The sequence below is a fragment of the Glandiceps talaboti genome, chromosome 20 (assembly GCF_964340395.1).
Source record: "Glandiceps talaboti chromosome 20, keGlaTala1.1, whole genome shotgun sequence".
NCBI classification, from domain to species: Eukaryota; Metazoa; Hemichordata; class Enteropneusta; family Spengelidae; genus Glandiceps; species Glandiceps talaboti.
In genome coordinates, this window is record NC_135568.1 from 9878784 (window position 1) to 9901961 (window position 23178).

Below are 23178 nucleotides of genomic sequence, written 5' to 3' on the forward strand. Positions count from 1 at the left end.
CTATGTGTACTGCTACACAAATGTGTTTACCCACAGGTGATGCAATACTGTTCAGGGTTGTACGATATTACAATTAAAGGTATTATATCTCGCACAAAATGTTCCATTTGCAGCAAGAACTGCTTTTAATTTGTAATCTATTGTTATACAGGAAAGATAAAAACTGAAAGACTCAATGTTATGTTGTGTACATTCCTTGATAAAGGCCAATTTTGGATTTAGGCATAAAAATTAGTCGTCTGGCAGACCCAGACAAACATTTGACCCAGAACAAAAGAATAATGCTATCTTTAATCCACAAGGTTCCACTGACAAGATTAATACTGGAACCCAGGATTAAAATGCTAGATTTACAGGCACAGTTTGGACTAGGATTATAATTTTTATGTAAAAAAAAAAAGTTGTCTGGTAGAGCTACAAAAAATATCGTCCAGAACGAAAGAATAATCCTATTTACAATGTAAATCCTTGTGGGTCCACTGAAAAGATAACACTAATGCCAGAACCTGGGATTGAAACCCCTGGGTTTATGTTTAACTACAATGGCATTGCTGGCATATTTTCACATAGCACGGATGGTCAGAATTTTCAATAACTTTAGATGTTTTGTACACAAACGTTTGTAAAAATTCAGAATATCCAATTGCAATTTTGAAAGCAAATATCATGATGGCACGTACTGTGAACAACTTTTAGAGATATTTTTAGATAACAAGGCGAGTCAAATTTTCAATATTTCCGTTCAAGTTTTGTCTACAGATAGAACAATTTTGAAAATTCACAACAGTTGTACAGGATGTCAAACAACACACATATTGTGAGGACATGCCTTGGACAGATATACAACTGTGGACTTCAGACCGTTGACGAACAGAACCTGTGACCAACAGGGAAAGTAAACAAATGAATTGGATTAATAACACTTGGCACAGCATGTTGTAACAGCAGAGACTTGAATTATACACCATGGTTTGATAAGAGCAGCTTTGCATGTATATGAAATGCCAGGGAACTGGAAATTTGGTTGTGAACATGAACTATTATGTAAAGTGGCCATAAAACAGTTCTTTTCAAATGAAATGGAATGTAATACAGGTCTCTGTACGTCCATGCTGTGCCTAGTGATATTAATCAATGTACAGTAGTTGTTTGCTTTCCCTGTTTGTACATTTAGATTCCATTGTCATCAGGCTGGTGTCCACAGTTGTAGGTCAGTCTGGCTTTAAGGAAATGCATTAACTGCTCATGCTCTACATGCCAAGGGAGGAAGGGAACTTTTGAACTCTGAATGTACTGGTGTGAGACATACACAGACTATTTCCTGTCATATAAGCAACTGTGTCTCAACTTACAACGGAGTGTTTCTATTTTGTTCAGCAGACAATGACATCTACTCATCAAAGTGTCAACTGGAAACTAAAGAACTTTGATGAAGCCGTTGGAAACTAAAGAACTTTGATGAAGCCACTGGTATGAGACGGTGTTGTGAGACACCATTTCCTCTAAACAAGAGAGCAACAGTGTCTCCGCTTACCACAGACAATTGACATCTCCAAACAATAGCCATTGATATGATGAACCTTTCAGTCCAGCTGCTGGTTATGTCTTTTCATACATATAAACCACTATTGTGAAGGCAGTCTTGGATGGCAACATTGGGCAGTACTACTGTATGGCTGCCTGTCTCACACATCTAAAAATCACCATACTACATAAACAGCCAAAGTCAGTATATTTGGCTAATTTATGGCTAAAATCTACATGTATGTACAGTACTAGGCTACACAGCAAGGCTAGAGTTTCTGTACTGACTCTGCCTGTCTCTATGTCTGTCTATCCCTATCACCACATGGAATCTTTTTTAAAATCAAATTAAAACTAAGATAAGTGTTAGCTGAATTGGTGCGAAACCATCTCAGGTGGCAGGCTTTGAACCGATTCAAGGTAAATTTGTGTGAAATCAACACAAAAATGAATTGATGCAAATCTATTGCTCAGCTTTCTAATGGGGACCAATTTACTGAGTTGATTCACTTTTGAATCAATTCAGGTAAGGAGAGGGCTTGTATGTGTATGTGCCTGTCTCTCTGTCTGTCTGTCTTTCTCTCTCTGTGCCCTGTATAAGGCTAATGATTAAATATGCGTAATTAACAGTGTCCTATAGGGGTACCCATTGTTCGATGTGATGTTTATGTGATCAAGTTCTGCCCGTATGTTTGAATGTCATCTGCTATTAATATTCCAAGTAGGGTTATGACACAAAATGGACAAACAACGTATAATTCATTATGTGTATATTTGAAACTGACAATTTGGTGGTGTGCTACTTAATTCATTATTCAACATGTGAAATAGATTGATATACGAGACGGGTACAGTTCATGAAATATGATAGTAGTTTCACCATGTGTCAACTAAAGTTTCAATATTATTTTTTTGCTATCTATTGCATGTAATGACAGACATGCTGAGGTTCAGATTATGTTAACACTAATAGTCCATGTACGTCTTAATTTAGTGAGGCAACACACAGGCATGCTTCAAATATATTGGGATGGGGTGCCAAGTATATGTGTGTGTGTCTCTGTGTGTGGCTGTGTCTGTGTGCATGTGTGGTCACAGATCTGTCTAGCATGCCTGTTGATGTGTTGTACTTGTGTGTGCATGTCTGTTCCCAGTCAGTTCATGTGGTGTCTGTGTGTGCATGTCTGTTCACATATCTGTCTAGGTATGTGTACGGCTGTGGATGTGGTGTCACCATATGTGTTCACAGGTCTATTTAGGTGTGTTGATGTATTGTCTGTGAGCATGTCTGTTCATAAATCTCACTATCTGTCTAGGTATATATCTATCTGTCGATGTGTTGTCTATGTGTGTGTGTGTGTGTGTGTGTGTGTGTGTGTGTGTGTGTGTGTGTGTCTATGTTCACTGATCTGTCTAAGTACATGTACGTGTCTGTCTCAGTGTCTGATGAGTTTGCACAGGTCTGTTCACAGACGTATATAAATTAAATGTGTGTGTGTGTGTGTGTGTGTGTGTGTGTGTGTGTGTGTGTGTGTATACAAGTCTCTATTGATATATAGTCTGTCCATGTCTGTGTGTTCATATGTCAGTGTCTATGGTGTCTAGGTCTGTGTCTGTCTCTCAATGTGTTTTCTTCGGAACAACATGAGGTGATCAACGTGGGCTTCAGCTTAAAGCAACAATAATGAATGCAATAACATCAACAAAATATTACTATTTGTCATTAGTTTGTACAATTATTACCTCTGTCATCATGCTATAATAGCACAGCGACCTTTTCTATTTGAACTCCATGGCAAGTACACAATCTATTGCAGTCTCTGTATACTCCCAGGATTCAATCCTTCACATAGCAACTTCTATCCTACCAAGTGCCCATTTATTTATAGTTTGTTTGACTTGGGCAAAAGATCATATTTCAATATTGAGCTGAAGGCTTACACCAATCAGAAACATATGATAGCAACAAGCCCTGAAACTGACAACTTGCGGACAATGATGAGTGGGCTACTCAACCAGTCACCAATCATATCATGCCGTGTATGTGAAATGTTGCTGCCTTTCAACTGTCATGTTTTGTTTTAGGCTTTGCAAGGATTATTAAACACATGGTGCAGACAGACACATTTTGATCATGGGGATGTGGGGATTTGCTGTTTGCTGATTGGCTTTGCAAGATGGCAATGAAGAAGAAAGCTGTGCCCCCCACCCCTATTGTTGTTGTAATGAACATGAAATAATAAACAAATTATTGTTCAGAGAGTTCTGAATAAAACATATGGTCCCAAATTCATTTTGTTGTTGATGAACACTATAAATATCTCTGGCCTACCTGTATTCAAAAACCCAATCCTGTTTTTGTAATACAAAGACAACAGACGAAAAAAATAAATAATCACGTGTTTTTAATAACATAGCCTCAGAAAATAAGGTAGGTAGATCAGGATTTTATTTCATTTTCTTTTTTCATTGTTTTTATTTTTGAAAAATATTGCATCGACCCAAAAACAAACAAAATGTCGGTCAGAATACTCCTGTGATAGTTTGATGAAATTTGTACAAACATCGCTGGGGAAAGAGAACATACATCCATGCAGGTCAGGAAAACAAAGAATTTCTTATCTTATCTGAACTTTGCTGTTGTGAACGAAAATGAGATGAGAACGAGAAACAAGACAACGGTAAAACAATATTGAATCTTGAAAATTGAATTTTTCTTGCCAAATTCAGTTTATTTCAAACACGTGCTAGGGATAATTGTCAGTGACTGTATTTGTACTGGAGTTCTTGCTACAGGCTGAGAGGAAGTGAAATCGTAGGTCTAACATACGGATATACTGTTACTAATATTAGACACAAAACAACTGACAATATCACATTCAATGAAGAACAGACAGGCAGGTCACATGACTAGCAAATCAGCATTTCATTGGACATCCATTAAATAAACTCAATCCACTGGGAGGGAGGGAGGTGTGTGGTTCCTGTATTTCACTTTGGAGTATGTTTTATGTCTGCTTGTTGAAAATGGCATTTTCATATTTCGGGTGCAAGATTCGAAAATGGGGTCTCCTAAACTGTGCATTCTCAATATTTCTGGTTTGGGGTACATTTTACGTCCACTGGTCTAAAATGAGATTTTCATATTTTGGAAGAAAGACTGTAACATGGGGTCCACTTTTCATAGTCGCCATGTTTCAACTGAATTCATTACTTATAAAGACAAACTTACAGCCTTTTTCTCACAAGATGGAGTAAATTCAAGAGTGTGTGTTCAACAAATACTACAAGAAAATGTGACAGTTTTTACAATTTTTTCTCCAATAATATGACATAATTATCATAATCATAATTATTGATGTTTACCACTATCGGAAATATCAGAATAAAAATTTCCAGGAGAAAGTTTGAAAAATTCATGAATCTTGAAACGATCATGGAATCCTTTTTTCAACTAATCATGGAGAGAGGAAACAGTTTTCCTATCCCTTACAAAAGAACACTTTCACTTCCTGTTTGATTCTATGTTGTATTTCAACAAGCTGTCCGACATTCAACATGCGACTTAAAAACTCGATAGATATCATAGTTTCACTTCTGTAAAGTCTTGTGTTCATGACGCAATAGTGTCTATAATAAATATAGTATCTATAATAAATAAATAAATAGATAAAATTTGAAATATTTTTTTTGAGGCTTAAGATATTTTTTCCTTTGCAGTAGCAAATGTAATTGGGTTGTTCAGATTTGTAATGCTAAAAATAACGTCCCCTCACTTTCTGTTCGCTGTATTCCTCCAGAATTAACTTTAATTATCAATGTCACAGAACCTAATCAATTCAAATCTCAGAGGTCTATCTCTCATAAAGTAGTAATTTTTTGATGTCCACAATCATCCTGATGCAATCTCTTTGTTAGTCTTCCTAACTGTATGTTATATAACAAAGTTTATTATTCATGAACCTGTTATTTTCCAACAGGAAGCCACGATCCGTACAATTGACTACTTTCAATACAGCAATAAATGAATGCTGGTTAGATCTCAATTTCAAACATTCGCATGTTTTCCAAAAATTTATCAATTTAGATGATTTCTAAATGATGTCTATATCTTTTATAGATAGATATTCAACTACAGGGTTCGTACACTTAAAGCAAAACAAAATTCCAGGACTTTCCAGGGGTTTTTCGTCAGTTTTCCAGGGGTATTCATATTGATTTTGGCCATTTTCCAGGGGTGTTGACACTAAAGTATATGTTTTCAATGACATCTAATTGTCTGATGTGGACGAGAAAAATCAACAACAGTTCCCATATGTCACAAAACATTTTAAAGACAATCGACACTATGCAAGATATTGGTTTCAAAACCACGTTTACACGCTAAGATTAACGGAGAAACCTCTGTCCTACCCCACTAAGTAGCCGCTTCGTCAAGCTGGTGCATTGATCGTGTAAGATTGAGTCGAAGCATTCGTCAGTCTAATTCAGACTGACATATCCAGAAAAATAAATCAAAAACTAAAATTTGTCCTCGTTATTGTATGGTTTGATGTTACTAGATTTATAAGCCACCTAAAATATTTTTTTCTTCAAAATTTTGAATAAAAATGTCATTTACGTAACGAAATTTTGAGCTATGAATAAATGAATACATTCATCGCTTGCGTCGCGATGTTTATGTACGGATGCCATGAGTTGCGGAACATCGCGATTTCAACTCAACTTGACCATTGACGAATGTTACTGTACCGACAACATAAAACAGCAGTTTATTCTTTCAGAACATGTAACAAAAATACCCATTTATCGACGACATAAAAGTCACAACCGTACTTCCACAACCCGGAAATTCAACAGCACTTCCCTAGGCCTAGCTTGTAGTATCAGTCGACGCTCGTGCGCCGAACTTGTAACAATTTCTAATCGAGGTTGATGATGCTTTGATACTCGCTACAGTGTTACGATCGCGATAATCTTGTTAACAGACCTACTGTACATGTTACCCCGGCCGGGACTGTTACAATATCATGTCCCTGAAATGACGACTGGGAGATGTATGGAGTACAACTTGATATATGCAAGATCGAAAGAAACACTGCGGCACCCATTCAACTAATAGGCACGGTCTGTGGGGCAAAGTGTCTCGTGGAACGATCGTTTGACTGTCTGGGTTCAATCGGCGTGAATTTTTATTCATCACCCAGCGTGGCGAAAGACTTTGAAAATATTTTCGCGATTTCACATTTACGAGATTCAGAATCATATGAATGGGTGGCTCGAGCACAGACATGACGATCGTCAATATTAATAGATCGATTGAACATGATCATTTTCCAGGGTTTTCCAGGGGTAGGGCGCATTTTTCCAGGGTTTTCCAGGGCTTTCCAGGGAGGGTTTGAAATTCCAGGGTTTTCCAGGGTTTTCCAGGACCGTGCGAACCCTGAACTATCTGTTAGCTCTCAAGATATAAACCATCATAGAGTTGATTATGCGATTGCACAGGTTAAGAGCGTCTCTGACCCTAGCATACCGATATTTCTTTTACGGCGACAGTATTGTTATTTTGTTCATAGTTTGTTTTAACTAGCCAGTTTCCACTATTGTGTGTGCCTTTTCTTCCTTTCTCCCACATTCCTTTGTGTTTGTGTGTGTATGTGTTTCTTTTTTTATTCAATTTACCAATGTACTGGTCTGTATACATCATCTAATTGTTAACACTGTACTGCCGTAGATGTCCTTTCTGTGCAGTACGTTTCCAAATCTTATCAGAAAACACGTTCTTAACAGAAAACAAACCAATAGACAAAGTATTCAGGTGCAAAACAAATCTAAAACTGTCGTATAAATCAAAGTAGGTACTGCTGTTTTTTTATCTTGTGGATTCTTACATGTTTACAAGTGTTACAAATCTACTTCATTCAAAACATCGCTAGACTGACCCATTTTCAATGACTATTAGTAAACCGACGTCGTAAAATGGATTAACTTGAATCTTCTCAAGCCAGTCATCATGAGCAAAAACAAATACAATTCGAATCATGTGAAACGAAGGTCTTGCAACTATTTTCTTTGTTTTTCATACAATGTATCCAAATGCTTCAACAATCACTCACGAAAATCAAACTCAGAAAATTCGTTGTTTCAAAATATTGACCGATAAAGCGTTACATGTTGTGCAAAGATTAATAAATATTCTGCCCACCTTGTTAGCCAATTCCTGAAAACGATCAAGTGGATTTATTTACTTTCAAATGGACTCCCAGAGCTCCCCTTTACATGTTCTAGTATTGTCTGTCGATTTGCTTGTCTGTCGATTTGCTTGTCTCTCGGCTTGATGGACACTGCTGTATCGTATCTTTTGAATACAAACATTCTATTGGCTGCTTGCCAGATGATAAATATCACTCAGAAATTGACATAATGCGACAAAAGGCAATTTCTTACAACGTTCCTTTGCTGATATGAATTGTGATTGATCAATAATCTATGAAATGTGGTCAATAAACGTTACGTGTTTGCATACAACAGTGAACAAAGTCGTTTTTTAAAACTTTTTTTCCAATTAAAATTGGAAGTTTGTGAGTGAGTGAAGCATGCAAATAAGCATTGCTATAAAGGTGAACATATTTCCTTTGTGTGGATACATAATATCAAGCTTCAACATGCCCTGAAAAAGCATTGAGAGTCTGAATACTATGGCATACATGAACATAGTCATGATGCCTGCCAACTTTCACACGCTGTTTGTTGTCTGTCGTCCGTGGAGTCGCCTACTTCATATTTACAGCTGTCTGCATCTGATATGTCCTCCTACTGGGTGTGACCACGCTATTCAGGGTGGGTGATATCACAATACTGCGGCCATAACAAAACACAAATTTATACAAATGTGCATGTACAGTTCTGATGTCCCCACCCTTTTTGTTTAGTCATGCCAAGTAAACGCATAACTTTGCATTTGTTGAGAACATACTAATTCCAAGATAAAAAGTTAACCAAATAAGCCACAAAATTGTGCACTTTTGAGGCAAATTTAGGTTCATTATTTTAGGAGCAAAATAAGTAAACATCACTCAACATTACAGCATTGTAATGCCTCCAAACACTGCCTGATTTAAAATTCATTAGCCCAGAGACTTGACTACAGTATGTATCTGGCCTAGAATCTAGCCGTGTGGGGATACTTGGTTCTCACCAGGCGTAGGGGGAAAGGTGAGACTTAAAAATCTCCACATAACTGGATTCTAAGCTATGGCTATTTGGCTCGACAGAGTGAACATCATTGTCAAGCCCAAGACCAAAGTTTCTGGGCTAAACACATTAGCCAAAAAAAACGAGAAATTACACAACATTGAGACAAATTTAGGTTACTTCCAATACTTTTGAAATTTTGGGGGGAAATATCGCCACGTCACGCAGCATTACAGAACTGCAACATACGAACAATGTAAACAAATGTTTCAGTGAAAAAATCCAACACTACCTTCTTATGGAAAGTCTGTTGTTTGGACTATTTGCTTTTGTGTTTTTTTTATATATAATATGGACGTCTGACTGGTAATCAGAATTATGTTTGGATAAACACGCACAGCCGATGAAATGCTCATTATTTTTCTGTTACGAACGATTTTTAATATAGTTGAGATTTTTATCAAAATCACTCTTAATTCTGAAATCTAATTTTATGAGATTTGAGTCAGCCTGTTTTATATCACCCTACACTTCTGCACGACATCCTGGACAGAGAAAACAATTTACAGTTTTGTTAGTCTGTGTGTATATCAATAACTCAAAACACTCAAATCACAATACCTCAAAAAAGAATTATTGAAAAAAAAGTCAGATTTTGTTGAATATGTTGTACAAAATAACTAAAGACAGACTTTTGAAGAACGTAATAGTGAAATATGTCATCAGTTGACCTGTTGCTGTAGTTCTTTCATGATTACTCACCGTGTCAAACACGGACGTCCTTTCGTTCATTTTGCCTATGATAACCTTTCACATTACAATTTTCTGACGAATTACACACATTTCTAACTTCTTTCTTTCACAAACACCTCACTTTACGACATTTATCACGTTTTTTTTGGCCAATGCGAGCACAAATAACTTGAAACTTTTGACAGTTTTTCTGCCCTACAAGTATCGTTTATGCATCAAAGTAAAAGATACTGATTCGCTCCAGAGTAAAAATCCGGAAGCCTGTTTATACACTGAGGAACTAGGTTAGAAGACGAATGATTCATAGATTTTTTACTGTTTGTATATTCTCTATTGTGCTGTTAAAAAGTCCCTGATGAAGCACTTTTCAATACAAAGCCCGGATTGTCACTGATCATGTTTGCGGCCATGTTTGCACCCATTCCCAACAGACAGTAACAGGTACATACAAATTATCCATTCCATACAATGTTACCATTTCTACACAAACATACATCACTATATTTATATTCACGATTTTTTGGGGGTCAAAAAAAGGGAGAGGGTTAGAAAGACATGCAAATAATACTGTAAAATATGTTCCATCTTGTTCTCTTTGTCGAGCGGTCACATTGAGAATTCGACCTTATCCCAATGGTGACTATAATTGATCACCTACTCTTGAATTGTCCCATGGAATAACAAGGACGACTTTGTACATGTTAGAATTTAACTTACGCATTGGGTAGTCAGATTCAGCCTTGCGAACTGTTTTAACTACAGTTTTCTATTGATTTCCAATGGTCTGTCACTTGATATACATTGTATCAAGACTACCAAATTTATAAAGTGGTACTAGTCTAGATACAATGTTTCTGAAGTTGTCTCTGTGCCCTGGACTACTGCTAATTTGGTAGTCTAGATACAATGTTTCTGAAGTTGTTGCTGTGCCCTGGACTACTGCTAATTTGGTAGTCTAGATACAATGTTTCTGAAGTTGTCTCTATGCCCTGGACTACTGCTAATTTGGTAGTCTAGATACAATGTTTAGTATGGTAGTCTGTGTGCCCTGGACTACTGTGAATTTGGTAGTCTAGATACAATGTTTAGTACACCTTGTCTATGTATCCTGGACTACAGCTAATTTGGTAGTCTAGATACAATGTTTAGTAGTCTGTTCCTGTACCACTGCTAATTTGGTAGTCAAATACAATGTTTACACAATATATAAATTATATAACTATATAACTATATATAACTATATATATATATAACTATAACTGTATACATGTATTAACTACATATATATATATATATGTATAATTTGTCATTTTATTTTATATGTAGTTTGTATGTTCAAATGAAACTGCTTAGTGTGTGTATATATATATATATATATATATATATATATATATATATATATAATTATTTTTGTCTCACTTACAGAGATATCCTGAGACTGATTAAATGAGAGTGAAAACCCCATAGTAACCAATTAAACTGATGCATATCAACCACATTTTAATCTATATATAACACACCACTTTAAATTAATATCAACGTCATAAGGATTGTACATCGTTGTCGTATATAAATATATTGCATAGATTGATATAATTCTGACATCAATGCCAACAAGTGTTAGATAATTTTAATTTAATATTAGAAGCACGCTAACGGAAGGAAAACATTACAAAATGTACAAAACTTCTGTCAATTAAATTTGAACCATAATTTTGCTAAGGGTCAATTTTACCTACTCACCACCCTTATAAAACAGTGACTGCATTTTATAAATTATATAATACATAAGTGGAGGAAAGATTTACCACCACTTCTTACAAACAATTCACCATTCAAAATGTGAATTTGATATTTGCTTATGATAATTTTGATGCCTTTTTAACAAAATTATCAAATGTATGTAGATAATTTAGTAATAAATTCTCACAATATACAAGCAAACAATATGCATGAGATTAGAAATACAACTTTTGGTGCGTATGGAAAAATTGATTCAATCAAATCATAACCTTGAATGGGAATTACCTATGTGTCAATTCATATTTATATAAACAAACCCTTTGTCTTTTTTGTAAAGTAAATTTTATTAAAATCTCTCAAGTTTCATCAATTTCTCATTTCTCAATTCTTTCTTTTTATGTTGTGTGATATCTTTGGGTTTAGTCTTGCTTGCTGTCCGAGTACATTGTCGATTAGTGAGCCCTCTAGCCAAATTTTGTTGTTGCGAGTCAAAATGTTAAATACTATGATTTCTTGAGAATCACCACATAGTAAGAGATCGGGGAAAAACAAATTTGGGTGCATCACTAGAAATTGTGTTTGTCAATGGGGCGTCAAATTGGCTTAGCGGGCATACTGTTGGGGACTCGATTCTGATTGTTAGTACATCCATTCTCAGAAGAGATGAACATTGGACAGAATCAAATCCTACTTTACTGTCTGCAAGCAGGACTACTTTTTGTTTGTTTGTTTTTATTCCAAAGCTTTTGTAGGATGAATGCTGAAAATAAAATCATGATAACACAGAAAATAATTTCAGTTTGTTGCGAGGTGTTCTTCATTAACTGCTATGGTTACTACATGTCAACAGAACTATGACGTCATTCGATGAAAACACACTGGACAAGTTTATCAAATTACTCCCATATTTTACAAATTGTGATTGACGACTGCACACATACTTGGACAGTATCTAAACAACTTGCCATTCTGTGTAGTAAAAACAAAGCTGTGTCTCTGATATGCCTGACATGTCCGTTATCAGCACATCATAACTATCTCCCTTTACTAACACCACAGATAAAGACACAGCAATGCAAAATAACGGCCAAATCCTAAACTGCCCGATTCAACTTCAGGGCAATATTTTCAGAAGACGATGTGCTAGTTTCACACAAAAATACAATAAAATGTCAAAAATAATCACTGAAAAAGTTATGTTATGATTTATAATGTCGCAGGGTGATTGTTGTTAAGTAGTAAAATACTTTTACTATCTTACATAGCAACAAAGGTGAAAGGTCACTTGCTGTCCAGTTCGTGAATTATTACATGAGAAACTGATTGAATACAAGGCTGTATCAAGCACCAATCTATCGCTAGGTCAAAGTACACATCACATACCATTCTGTAATTCCCCAACTACCCCTTAACCTCATTCAAGACTTAGTAATCACAGGTCCATCCTCATACAATTCAACCTTCAGTATCCCTATCACATGTTCAGGATTTCTCTTTGACTTATGATATGTCGACGCCCTTCCATGCTTCTAGACTATGATGCAAGCGGTACTGTAGCTGATAGCATGACACAAATGTTGCATCGTACAGACTAATTCTCTCTCTGACCTAAACTTTTATATCTGATACATGTAATTGAATCAGTTGCCATATTCACATCTTGGGACGTTCTTATCACATATCCTTATTCGTACATGGGATGTTCTCCCAGTAAAGATCCAAACTCGCTCCCCCCCCCCTAAAAAAGATAAATAAATACATAAAAAATTCTTCCTAAAAACAAAAAAAATATCAATTATATCCTCCGATTGTTTCTCCTGGCCAAAATTCTATGTCCAATAACTGAAATCACCTCATTCACATGTTGGATGTTCATGTTATAATGATGATCTCTCCTGATGACAAAAGTACTATTACTAGTATTAGTACCTCCTTTGACATGTTTCTCTCTGAGTCAAAATTTTTCCATATCTTCAAAATTTAATCGATGGCTTTGTTCACATTTGGGATATTTTCCCCATAACCCTACTTCCTCTTAACAGATCAATGCCCACTTTTACATTGTACAATACATATTGAGACATTTTCCCCTTATTTCACATCTCAGTGAATCCATAAATTCTGAGCTGAAAATTGAACTTTAGTTTGTAAAATTCATATACATGTACACTACAGTCTCTACAATTGCATCAATGGGGTTTGTTGCTACCCACTGGATGGTAAACAGAGCTCTGGATTACTTGATCTCACAGGTTGGTGCCTGGGGGAGATGACCCCCCTAGTTGGTGTTTATGGAGCAGGATCGAATTCAGTAATGTTAATGTCCACACAAATGATAGCCTTACTTATCGTTATCCTCTTGAAAGCAAGATTTTAAAATTTAACGATTTTTTTTTTTAATTTGAACTCGTAAGCACAAAAATTTTAATTATGATATCCTCAAATTCAATGTCTGATATTCGTGAGTAATGTGTGAGAATTGGCTTGAAATAACCAAAAATAATAATTTCATTGATTGTTATTTCATTGGTTTGAATTAATATTGCCTCCATCATCATAACTGGCATGAAATGACATGTGAGTAAACACAGAAGATAAATACAATATTACTTAAGCAATTATTAATTAGCTTATCAGTTATGCTACCAATGTACAATATTACAATAATTGATTTTATTGCTGATTTTACTGTTAGCATATGATGAAATATGTAAATATTTCAACATAACTATTGAAATTCTTCAAAACTATGTACAAAACTTATTTCATCAAAGAGTTATAACTCTTGGTTCAAATTTTTAAGCTATTTCAGATAGTTAATAAGCAGATTAATCTTAATAAAATGTTTCCAGGGCTTTTCGATTTTCCAAACAAACCTATGATTAAAATAAACTACAACTTCAAGCATAACATTTGTTTTCATTACAACATATTTATCATTTTTATTACTTTTTTTAAAAACAATTATAGCTGCCTATTTATTGCAGAATATGTATATAGCTATTAATAAGTGCAAATTGTATTCATAAAGACCAAATTTGATGAGGCAATTCATCAGCAATATGTGAAGCGATTCACATCATGTGATGAATTGCTTCATGTGCTGCCCTATCTGGGATTTAGCAGTAAATTGCTTTTACAAGTACAAACAGGCAGGTTCTCATTTTTTTGTAAAAAATAAAAAATGTTTTTATTTGTAATTTGTTTCTTTCCATCACTGTAAACCCCCCCCCCCCCCCAACACTTTCAAACTGTTCCACCCTCTCGTACTAAATTCAATTCCTACATGTTTGTGGTTACTTCTTTTGGAAACACATATTTCATATGATCTATCATACAGTATCTAATTTGATATGCATACAGTATGTAACACTCCAAACACATGAGAAACGCATGATTCCATTGGTTGAAACACATCCATACATTTCAACTCTCGGGCAAACTCTAAACCTACTTATGTGAAACTTCTTGATGCTAACCGCCAACAATATTGGGGAAGTATATTTTTGATAGGCCATTATCAATTCTCAATAACCTTTTTTTGGTGTATTTTGTCTCTTATACTGTACGCTTTTTCTTCTTCCATATTGCATAAATTTTGAACTACATACAACAAATTATCCACATTATTAATATGAATCAAAGTCGCGTCTTGCGTTCCCTAACTTATACAATATCCTTTACATACTTAGATTTTCACAATTATAATATTCTCAATATATTTTATAATTTCTAAAAAAAAATAACCCATCCATTAATATACAATTTTATGTTGTATTGCATATCCCACACTTTGCTATCCATATTTCAAATTGCCTGTCCCAAAACTTTTTGATGGAAATATAAAACAATTTTTTTTTGGTTTATTTTCCATAATTTTCCCCCAAGAAGTTGACATTTGAACCTAGAAGCTAACAAGTGGGGAATGTGTATCTCAAGTATCATGGCATACAATCCATTACCCTAGGACCCTGATGTGATGATTTCAGTCAAAATCGACTCACAAGGCATAGGGGTAATTGTAATTCTGCATAAATTTGTACTAACTTGTACAAAATAGCTGACACCCTAGAACAAAGGGTCTCAAAAATGTCCATGAGTTTTGCGGTTTTTTCAAAACAAAAGTGTATGGGTACCACCATAAGGGAATGGTTTTCTCTACACCATTAGATCATGTACATGTTTCATTTTTTTTGTGACCACTCAATATTAGACCATTGCGCTTTAAAAAAGTGACAATGTTTTGATTAGAAACAAAAAAAATATGTTCCCTCATTTTGACTATGCGATAGGACGGGGGCGTCGGTATGGTTTGGGACAAAGAACCACATGATGCCAGAATATGGCGTTCTAGTTATATTACTACATGAAAACAATTTGAAATAAAACAAATATTTTTTAGATATAATTTATCTCACCAGCAGAGTCCGGAGAGATCCATGGTGTGTGTGATTGAGTGAGTGTGTTATTATTATTGTTATTCTTTGCTTTTACGGTGAAATTGCAACAGTGAAAATAATAAAATGTTAAAAACCTACCGACTGTTATTCCTGCTGCCTGTAATGCATTCACATTGACCGTTGACAGGGGACTCAGAGGGGAGACCTGGGTGGCGTTGATCGTACCATTTGCATTGTAAGTCGGTAAAGTTGCAACATTTACGGTGGGGGCAACTCCGACGGAATTTGCTGCGGCTGCGATGATTTGTTGTGGCTGTGTAGATGAGATAGTACCCGCTGGAACTCCCTGTACTTGAACGGGTTGCCAGTTCATCCCTCCTGGTGTACGAACCGCTGTTATCCATGGTTGTTGTATTACTGTTTGTCCGTCTGGTGTTGTTTGCAATGTTAAGGTGTTCATGTTCATGGCATTTAACGCATTTAATTGAGCAGCCTGCTGCTGTGTTTGGGCTTGGGTTACAATCGTTCCTTGATTTTGGTTTGCAACGGTGACTGTTCCCGAGTTTATCATGTTTCCAGCCGTTGTTGTCACTGACGAAGGAGCAATCGCAAGGGTTAATGGCTGCGATGCGATTACATGAGGAACCCCTCCAATGTTTTGAACAGTTAAGTTTGTCAAATTGCCTAGGTTGGCCACGTTTGCTGCAGTTCTGATGATTGTTTGATTTGATCCTGTTGGAAGTTGTGTGTAGTATGCTGTTCCGTCAGGAGCAACTTGCATCGTTGCACTCGCAGCGCTTGCTGCTGCAGATGCGTCCACTGTTTGATACTGTGGTATGACATTATACTGTATAGTATTTGCACCACTCGTAGCACTTATTATTTGCGGTTGCTGCAATGCAATTGCAGGAGTTATACTTTTCAATAATGTCCCGTCTGCAGTTTGCGGCGACTGGATTTGTATGGCAGTCGGGGCGACTGTTGGTTGCGTTTGTTGCACTGCCGTTGTCACTAGTCCTTGGTTCGTCGTCACCACTTCGGCCTGAGCGACGGCTGCATTTTGTCCAACCAACTTGACTGTCGTTGTCGTGCTCGTATTGACCGTTTCTTCGGGGGTTTGGCCGATCTTGCTGCACGTAGCGGCGAGTAAGGCAAGCGGGGAAGGCTGGATGTCCTATAAGGGGCGGGTTTACGAAAAGTGGGTGTGAGTTAGTGTATACAGGAAGTTTAGGACAGAGCAAAAAGCACATGTGAATGAAAGAATCGACAAGAAAATTTACGCATATTACCTGTGACGCATTTACGGGTTGAATATAATCGTGATTTGGCCTGCTAATCGCCAAAGTTGCCATTCTTGAAGATTTTCCTTCTTCATACAGCGCGATGAGAACAAGAGGAAAACGTTGAAACAGACATGAATAAAAAATGCAATATTTTTTACAAACACACACACCAGCTGCACATTGCGAACCGATGCACAACCTAGAACATAGTGTATACTTCCGCGAACCTAACGAGTTATCCGCCCTAACATATCCGCGCGGTGACCTTCAAAATTCTCGCGTATATCTCAGACAAAAACTCACAAGAATCAAAAAATTATTGGTCTGTGAAACAACTATAGCACCTAAAGAAATTTTGAACGTTTTCGCGGAGGAATATGCTATGAAATAGGAGTCACGCTCAAATGATCGGCGTTAATTGATGTTGGTTGATTGACAGGGCCCGAACAAAGAGGCCAACTTCAAAGGAAAAAGCCGCCGAGGTTTCTAGTTCTCCATTTCTTGCCATACATCCCTCTTGTTTGAAGTCGCGTCCAAAAATAGTACATGAAAACAATTCCAAAGCACGTTACATAATTGATAAATATTGTTAAAATAATTCTCAATTTGTTTTATTTAAATTTCTAGAGGAAATTATGTGTCAAAAGTTGTGTGTTTTCCAAGAGAACATAGTTGGGGAGTACAGAAACCGTATGGATTTGATTGATCAGTTTGTCAACAACCAATTTCATACAGACGTCGTAGAGGCGCGGTGTTTTACGCAAATATCTCACCCCTGATTGGTCAATTAAGGATAGCAGGATCAATGCCGCTACTAATTACGATTATTTATTGGTGTTTTTCAACGTCTTCGGGTCAGGAAAATCGAAAAAAAGTCCCCATTCACAGGGTGGGATGCAATCTGAGCTTCTCCCACGGTGTTCTGATCATTAGAGCGAGAAAACGACCCGCCGAGCATGCTCGACCCAAATGTTGGAAAAAATTTCAATGTGTATGCTTAGTTGACATCAAAGTGGGGCGGCACTTTGTTCGCCAGATAAAGATCAGTGGCATTAAATATGAGATGTCAGAACCCGGGTGGGAGGCCTCGTGAAATTTGCATTGCGCTAACAATATCTAGTATGCCTTTGATGTTGCCGACACGATTGATCAAAGCAAAGTATAAAAATGGACCAAACATACAACACGTAAACTGTCTAGCACAAATTCACATACTGAGTCTGGTTCATATTCCCACCGTTTTTCCTTTATCGATTTCGCCGAATTCAGTCGCAAATCTCGATTTTTGTGTAAGTGGGCGAAGTCTTAGGCCACGCCGATTGTGGGAGTGTCACCTATGAGGTCACTTTTTACGTGTTTCGACTGTAGCAACGCCCTTGGTGGAGCTATGTCCCATAACGAGGCGGTCTTGTGAAAAGGGCCACCCTTTTTTAAGAAGTCCCTCACAAAAAAACAATAATCTATCGTGGGAAAACAGCGCGTCTATCCCGACCAAACTTATGAATGAAACGGGTCCCATACAAAAATCCGCCCTACTTTCAACCCATGTAGTAAGCAATACTCGTCAACTTCGTACAGATTTCCCTTCTCGCGTCATTTGAAACGATCTTCTCGGTTTCGATGCTAGTTTATTCGATCGGATGATTATTTTGCCCGCTGTTGTCTACGTTGATATAGGCATTACGTGCCCGGACGATCGAGAGAGAATACTATATTTGTGGTAAGTAGTCCGTATATTTTTTTTTCTTATGCGTCTTCATAGAAGTGCTCGTTATGTTGCTTGGACACAGGCCAATTTACGTCAGACCCATAAACGTAGTAAGAACGGAAACGACCGAATTTCTTGTAGTAAGTGGGCTTCAATAAAATGTTATAAACCTGACCTGTTACAACGAGCTGCAAAGGTCACAATTTGACCTTGATAGTAGGAAGTTAACGAGGAACATGATCAGGACAAACACGGAAAGGCTGCCTGGGGCTAGAAACATAGTAACAAACAGCGACCGGATAAACAGACAACGTCGGAGATATCGTTGAACAACACCGCAGTGATGTAGTCAGCGACTAGACTAGGAGACAGTAACATTTCATTCTCCTATCCACAACATTTTAGCACAGTAAATACAAAGTAAAATTAAATTGATAATCATATGTTCTCAAACGATTGAAAAAAATATATATGAACATACTTGCAGGGAACGATATGTTGGTAATAGTATACCCGAAAACTGTTTCTGGACAAAATCCGCACACTTGTAAAAGAAAGCTGGGATTTTGGATTGAAGAAAAAAAAACTTGATTAACAAAAGTTTGAAGAAACGCAACAATCATTACTAATGTCTTTGAATTACCCTTCCGTCAACTCGTAACAGATGAACAAATATGTAATAATTTTGGATACATAATTTGTTCATTTTCTATATATGTCTGTACTTTTTTTTCTGTAGGTAAAGAAAAGGGTGAATTATCAAAAAAAAGTGTTTCTTAATTATCTATGTAAGATGTGAGAGGAACATATCGGCTTTGGTGATACGTAAAGGAATACGGAGTAAGTAATTTAAAAAAAAAGAAAAAAGTTCTATGTTCCCTCATGATGTGCCAGGCCATGACATCGTCTGGCCGCACGGGGGCGTTATGTGTGACCTCCAAAGTGACCTGAAAACAGACAAGCTGTCCACTAACATTATAACACGTACACGTACCGTTAGTGTGTGTGAGGAAGCAGTCAACATCAAAAAATTACTCTTTCAATATGATCCACTAGAGAAAAAAAATGTTCTGGGAATTGCTGTCTTTGATTTTTTTAATACAGAAGAAAAGTGATATATTGTAAAATTATATTTCATATCTGAATAAAGGAAATGTGATTACTCTGTCAATTTGTTTATGATATCATTTCGAAATGTGTGCATTCTGTAACTGACGTCCATATTGGCTAACTGACCGAATAAATACAATATAATCAATCTGTCTATCTATCTACCTATCTATCTAGCCAGCTACCTACCCATCCATCTGTCTATCTACCTATCCATCTCACTATTTAGCTACTACTACTACCCACATATCTGTTTGTCTGTTCATCTACCCATCCTTCTCATCATATACATGTATGTGTATGGGTCAGTCTATTTTCTATGTTTACATTATATAGGGGTGTTTATCCATCCAACAATTGCAGTCACTGTCTGTCTGTCTGTCTGTGTGTGTGTGTGTCTGTCTGTTTCTTTAGTGGGTGTCCTCAGTGGTAGGGATAACAGGTTAACCTTCACAGAAAACATTATGTACACTTGTACATGTGCAGATACTTTACAATATTTGAAGAAATTTTATTGATTGGAAGTAGTCTAGTATTCTTGTCTATATGATATCTCTTGTATATATATATATATTTATACATATATTCATATAAGTATAAATGCCTCAGTAGGGAGAACAGTGCTCGATGCAATATTAGAAGCAGAGCATTATAGACTTAATTCAAAAGAATATTACATGTAAGGATGTTATAAGTCATTATTCAGAGTTTCATGCTTCCTCAGCGACCATCAGGCAACTAATAAAATTGGTATTGTCAAAGTCGATATATACACTCCCTCTCTCTCCCTCCCTCTCTCTCTCCCCCTCTCCCTCCTCTCTCTCTCTCTCTATCCCCCCCTCTCTCTCTATCCCCCTCTCTCTCTCTCTCTCTCTCTCTCTCTCTCTCTCTCTCTCTCTCTCTCTCTCTCTCTCTCTCTCTCTCTCTCTCTCTCTCTCTCTCTCTCTCTCTCTCTCTCTCTCTCTCTGTACATTTATATGCTTAACTCTGTTCTTAATTAAGCTGTCTTTAGTGTTCTACGGATCGGAATTTTACATTGTGGACAATATAACAGCAACGTTTTTAATTGCAGTTTATACAATTATAAATAGAAAGTAAACAACAAAGTTAAGATTGGTCAGCAGTTATGACTCTTCTGTAGACTACAACACAGTACTGACACATGGGAGATTGAACTTTGACCTTTCTTGGAGCATAACCTCTACACGCACATAAACCAAGAAATAATGTACACGTCAACAATACGTGTCAACACACACGGGTGACTCTCCAACTTCTTACACTGTGTTGCAGTTGCCATTTGCTTGTTATCGTCTTCATCATCAACGTCATCAAAATTGCCATCATCATCATCATCATCATCATCATCATGTTCTCCTTCGAATTGATAAATTCAGTCAATTGGACATTCATTCACATTATATATATATATATATATATATATATATATATATATATATATATATATATATATATATATGTATATATATATATATATATATATATATATATATATATATATATATATATATATATATATATATATATATATATAATGGCCAGAAATACTTTACTGTTTATTTCATATGTTCAAATGAAACTGTTTAGTGTATATATATTACAGTCAAAAAATAAACACATGCACATATCTATTTAATGTCAAAGTAAGCTATAAACATGACTCTTTTCGCTGCTATGTTGTAATGGGTTCACCAAGATACGAACTGTTCAGTACGCTACAACGCATCTCAATATCTTAAATCAAATTATAAGTAAAATATCAAAAGGCTGCCGCTAGCTTAGATTTAGATTTTTCCCTCGACCCTGTCAGTATTTGTTGAGAGTATTTGGTGCCGGCGGGAGAAGATAGCTACTAGCTGCATCGGATTGAAATTCGAGACCGCGCTGATGCATTTTCTAAAGGTATTATCATTTTAAAGAGGCGGCTTGTCTTTGATGTTCCCCTTTTGTTCACCCTGAATGGAGACTTCATAATAGAGAGCATAACAACACGACCGGTCTATTTTTATTCTTTGTCCGGCCCCTTCATAAATATTCATGATTGTAGGAACCAATCAGAAGCAAGGCGCTCACTTTCACGAACATGTTATAAGTGTGCGTCTTCTTATGTAACATTCCCTTCCACAACAGTTTAGCTGTCGACGACTTTGTACAATGTACTTGTTTTTAAATTTATAATTGTCTCCAAAAGCTCCAATTTTTAATTACATAATAAAGTAACACGGTTTTCTTCCGAAACTGGGGTAAATTAATTAAAGCGTCATTTATTGCGTATGTGCTCAGACGATCTGTCGAAGGTGTACATGATGCTATGGTTTGATTGTCTTACGATGATTTGCGATCCATTGGACATAGCATGAACATAGCCTATTAGTCGAAGCTTTTGTCAAAACTTAAATGGTAGATTTAACTACCAATCATTTTGTCAATGAAAAAACACTGTTACGGTCACTGCAAAGTGAATTCTTTCGAAATGTCGCTGAGAGTCGACATGTCGCCAAAAAGTTATTTGCGCGATAGTACGATAGCATGTTGTTTCGTGTTTACAATCTGGAGTACGTGTACGTTGTCCATTAACAGATAAGATTTAATATATATATATATATGTGTGTGTGTGTGTGTGTGTGTGTGTGTGTGGTTTCTACCTCAGCGTTATAAACTATAGCCGTGGAGAGTTTGATCATTAATGCAGGGAAAAAGCCAGAGTGAGACATATAGCATTAAATACCAACATATCTGGCAAAGTGTTAATACAGTCAGTGACTGGAGTTTGTTGACTTTTACAAGTACATGTGATCATGGCTCCTGAGTAGCTGCGGTATATAAAGTGTCTGACATTCTTCTTTGGCGGTACGCTACACTTACAGAACACTCGTCAACAAATATGACGATTCCGATTGAATTTTCCAAACACAAAAAGTGACTGAACCAAAAATGTGAATATTAATGTATATTTCTCAAATACTAATCTAAAATACAATCGAAAAATATCAAAAAGTTACAGGCAGACGAGATTTTTTATGAATCATGATTTGGCGGGAAAATGAGTGATGTAGGGATTGACCTCTTGCGCCATCAACCTCTCGGGACAAAAAATGCCGACCACTGAAAAGAATTATCTAAACACTAGTACAGTACTGTAAGTTTATTTAATTTCATACAAAGTCACATATTATAACTACAATGTAGTTATATAAAGTCATTTTTTCAAAAGATGATTTTGAATCCCCTGTTATTGGGGATGTAGTAAGAACTTTTATTTACTTGAGAGAAAAAATACATTACTGGACACATCCGCACATGACGTAGGTTGTTTTAAAAGACAATAGTCTAATAATTTCAAAAATTTTCAATGTTTTTCATTTTCTATACTTGTATAATTCTTAGTATCACCAGTTGCCTGTTTGCTGTCTTCTGTCTGTCTGTATACTAATACGTTATT

At 36.3% G+C, this 23178-nt stretch overlaps 1 protein-coding gene across 3 annotated transcripts in view; it reads right to left on the reverse strand.

The window, feature by feature from the left end:
* Positions 1-17063, reverse strand: part of LOC144450495 (transcription factor Sp3-like) — a 45175-nt gene extending 28112 nt beyond the window's left edge. For all 3 annotated transcript variants that reach the window (XM_078141131.1, XM_078141132.1, XM_078141130.1), the window contains exons 1-2: positions 16904-17063; positions 15753-16788 (exon numbers count right to left, since the gene is read on the reverse strand). In XM_078141131.1, the coding sequence (XP_077997257.1) occupies positions 15753-16788; positions 16904-16966 (1099 nt within the window). In that variant the 5' untranslated portion in view covers positions 16967-17063. The remainder of the gene's footprint in view (positions 1-15752; positions 16789-16903) is intronic.
* Between the last annotated feature and the right edge of the window lie 6115 nt (positions 17064-23178).